Source organism: Microchirus variegatus, assembly GCF_963457635.1.
Source record: "Microchirus variegatus genome assembly, chromosome: 13".
In the NCBI taxonomy this organism is placed as follows: domain Eukaryota; kingdom Metazoa; phylum Chordata; class Actinopteri; order Pleuronectiformes; family Soleidae; genus Microchirus; species Microchirus variegatus.
The window spans coordinates 26,777,108-26,780,874 of NC_139814.1; the positions used below are offsets into that span (position 1 = coordinate 26,777,108).

The 3,767-nt window shown below is 47.9% G+C and overlaps 1 protein-coding gene across 1 annotated transcript; it reads right to left on the reverse strand.

The window, feature by feature from the left end:
* Nucleotides 1-883: 883 nt before the first annotated feature.
* paqr7a (progestin and adipoQ receptor family member VII, a) lies at nt 884-1,957 on the reverse strand (the record flags this gene model as incomplete). The annotated part of the gene is made up of 1 exon (XM_083899849.1): nt 884-1,957. One exon carries the CDS (start codon nt 1,955-1,957, stop codon nt 884-886), a length of 1,074 nt encoding a protein of 357 aa, XP_083755975.1.
* Between the last annotated feature and the right edge of the window lie 1,810 nt (nt 1,958-3,767).

The following is a 3,767-nucleotide window of genomic DNA, read 5'->3' on the forward strand; positions in this document are numbered from 1 at the left end:
AACGTTCTCCAAAGGTTGTATGAAGGTTGTAGAAAAGTAACGTTAGAGGAATGTTCTGGGAAACTTTAGAGAACGTTCTCTATGGGCTGTACGAAGGTTGTAGATAACTACCGTTAGGGGAATGTTCTGGAAACCTTTAGAGAACGTTCTCTATGGGTTGTAAGAAGGTTGTAGATAACTACCTTTAGGGGAATGTTCTGGGAACATTGAGAGAACGTTCTCTCAAAGTTGTATGAAGGTTGTAGATAAGTAACATTAAGGGTACATTCTGGGATCCTTTAGAGAACGTTCTCTCAAAGTTGTATGAAGGTTGTAGAAAAGTAACGTTAGAGGAATGTTCTGGGAACCTTTAGAAAACGTTCTCTATGGGTTGTATGAAGGTTGTGGCCAAGTGACCTTCAGGGAACATTCTGGGAACCTTTAGAGAATGCTCTATAAAGCTCATTAGTGTTTAGAGAACATTTCGAAAAGGTTGAATGAAGGTTGTAGATAACTACCATTAGGGGAACATTCTGGGAACATTTAGAGAACGTTCTCTCAAAGTTGTATGAAGGTTGTAGATAAGTTACATTAAGGGAATGTTCTGGGAACCTTAAGAGAATGTTCTCTAAGGCACATAAACGTTTAGAGAACGTTTTTGAAAGGTTGTATGAAGATTGAAGATAACTACCGTTAGGGGAACGTTCTGGGAACATTTATAGAACGTTCTCCAAAGGTTGTATGAAGGTTGTGGATAACTACCGTTAGGGGAATGTTCTGGGAACGTTCCCTAAAGAAAATGGAGTATAATAAAGTCTTACTTGCATTAAAAAACGATTCATTCCCTTTCTATGAAGCCGTGCGTCTGCATAAAACAGCTCTTCCTGTTCCCGTATCCACTCACTTACTTAGACTTGGTCTTGAGTTTAAGCGCTCGCTTAACTTTACGCATCATGAAGGCGTAGATGAGCGCGCAGACGGCCAACGTGACCGCGTAGAGTCCCACGACGACGGCGGCCTCGCCGCTCCGGTGCAGGCGCGAGTACAACTCCCTGCGGCCCACGTAGTCCAGGTACGCGGCGTGGATCTGACACAGGGTGCAGCAGGACAGGAAGACGTGGAATACCTGATGACCCTGTCCGACAAAGTCGCAGCGGCCGGGGAAGCAGCGCTCCAACACGGGGCAGGTGAAGAACAAGGCGCAGCTCAGGAAGAACGCCACCTGGCCCAAGTGATAGGGAGCGGCCGGGTCGTCGCCGGCCGAGGACGAGAACCAGAACAACAACAGCCGCTTAGCCACAGGACTGCTGTCCCACATGTAGGCGAGCGACGACGGCAGCACCTGGCACAGCTTGCGCACCCACGTCGGCCTGCTGAGGTTGCAGTATTTGCCGTAGGAGCAGCCGAGGAACGACAGGCAGCTGAGGACGGTGGCGACGGGCATGAAGACGCCGCGCACCAGTCCGTGCAAGCTCTGGTCCACGGCGTAGTAAAAGTGGACGGCGGCGCTGCCGTACTGGTACTGCGCCACGCCGACGTAGTCCAGGTAGTAGAAGACGTAGTGGCACAGCTCCGACTTGCCGCCCATCATGTGGGCGGTGACGCTGAACCCCGTGTAGATCAAGGACGACAGCATCAGGATCAGCAGGGGCCAGGAATGCGGGTCGCCGGCAAAGTCCACCGTCTCCGCGAGCTCCTGCGTTTTCACCAGGAAGACCAGGAACGCCACCAGGTGCGTCCAGATGTTGACGGTCTCATTGTGGCGCTGGAACAACGACAGGACGTAGTAGCGCCAGCTCTGGTCCAGCTGTCGGTAGCCGGTGCAGACGTGGTGCTCCCTGAAGTAGCGCGGCACCTCGCTGTCTCTGACGGTGTCGGGCATGGACGGAGCGGCTTCCGTTAGCATGCGGGGAACTTGCCTGATCTGCTGCAGGCTGATGAACACGTGCCCCAGTCGCTCCATCACGATGGTCGCCATGGCTGGAGCTGGAGGGTTCCCTGCACACAGAGATCAACGGAACCTTTAGAGAAGGTTGCGACCAAGTAGCGTTCTGGGAACCTTTAGAGAACGCTCCCGAAAGGTTGTATGACGGTTGTAGAAAAGTAACTTTAGAGGAACCTTCTGGGAACTCACTTGTATGAAGGTTGTGACCAAGTAACGTCAGGGGAATGTTCTGGGAACCAAAAGAGAAGGTTCTCTAAAGATTGTATGAAGGTTGTGGCCAAGTAGCGTTCTGGGACCCTTTAGGGAACGCTCTCGAAAGGTTGTATGACGGTTGTAGAAAAGAAACGTTAGGGAACCTTCTTGGAACTCACTTGTATGAAGGTTGTGACCAAGTAACGCCAGGGGAACGTTCTGGGAACCAAAAGAGAACGTTCTCTAAAGCTTGTATGAGGGTTGTGACCAAGTTACCTTAGAGGAACATTCTGAAAACCATTAGGGAATGTTCTCTAAAGGTTGTACAAAAGTAATGTTAGGGGAACATTCTAGGAACCTTTAGAGAACGTTCTGAAAAGGTCGTATGAAGGTTGTGACCAAGTAGCATTCTGGGACCCTTAAGAGAACATTCTATAAAGGTTGTATGAAGGTTGTAGAAAAGAAACGTTAGGGAACCTTCTGGGAACCCACTTGTATGAAGGTTGTGACCAAGTAACGTCAGGGAAATGTTCTGGGAACCAAAAGAGAACGTTCTCTAAGGGTTGTATGGAGGTTGTGACCAAGTTACCTTAGGGGAACATTCTGGGAACCTTTAGAGAACGTTCTCTAAAGACTGTATGAAGGTTGTAGAAAAGTAACTTTAGGGGAACCCTCTGGGAACTCACTTGTGTGAAGGTTGTGACCAAGTAACGTCAGGGGAACGTTCTGGGAACCAAAAGAGAACGTTCTATAAAGGTTGTATGAAGGTTGTGACCAAGTTACCTTAAGGGAAGATTCTAATGGCCTTTAGAGAATGTTCTCTAAAGGTTGTACAAAAGTAACATTAGGGGAACGTTCTGGGAACCTTTAGAGAACGTTCTCTAAAGATTGTATGAAGGTTGTGGAAAAGTAACTTTAGGGGAACATTCTGGGAACCTTTAGAGAACGTTCTCTAAAGATTGTATGAAGGTTGTAGAAAAGTAATTTTAGGGGAACCCTCTCGGAACTCACTTGTGAGAAGGTTGTGACCAAGTTACGTGAGGGGACCATTCTGGGAACCTTTAGAGAATGTTCTCCAAAGGTTGTAGAAAAGTAACTTTAGGGGAACCTTCTGGGAACCTTTAGAGAACGTTCTCTAAAGATTGTATGAAGGTTGTAGAAAAGTAACGGTAGGAGAACCTTCTGGGAACTCACTTGTGCTAAGGTTGTGACCAAGTAACGTTAGGGGAACGTTCTGGGAACCTTTAGAGAACGTTCTTTAAAGCTTGTATGAAGGTTGTGACCAAGTTGCCTTAGAGGAACATTCTGGGAGCCTTTGGAGAATGTTCTCCAAAGGTTGTATGAAGGTTGCGGCAAAGTAACATTTTTTCGGAACGTTCTGGGAACCAAATGCGCAACCAAAAACTAACGTTGGGAGAACATTCCATATCAACGACAGGAGAACCTGGGGGAGGAACCTTCAAGGAACATTCCCAGAACGTTTTCTGAGAACCAAAACGTGTCAGTTAGTTGAGCAGCGGTGGAAACAGCCCTGAGGTGACGTGAAGAGTCAGCGTCAAAGAATACAGACATTTTTTAAAAAGAGGGGGCGGAGCTACAACCTCCTCCTGGTGAGGAATAAAAAACCTGGTAAAAAACGGAATGGAATATG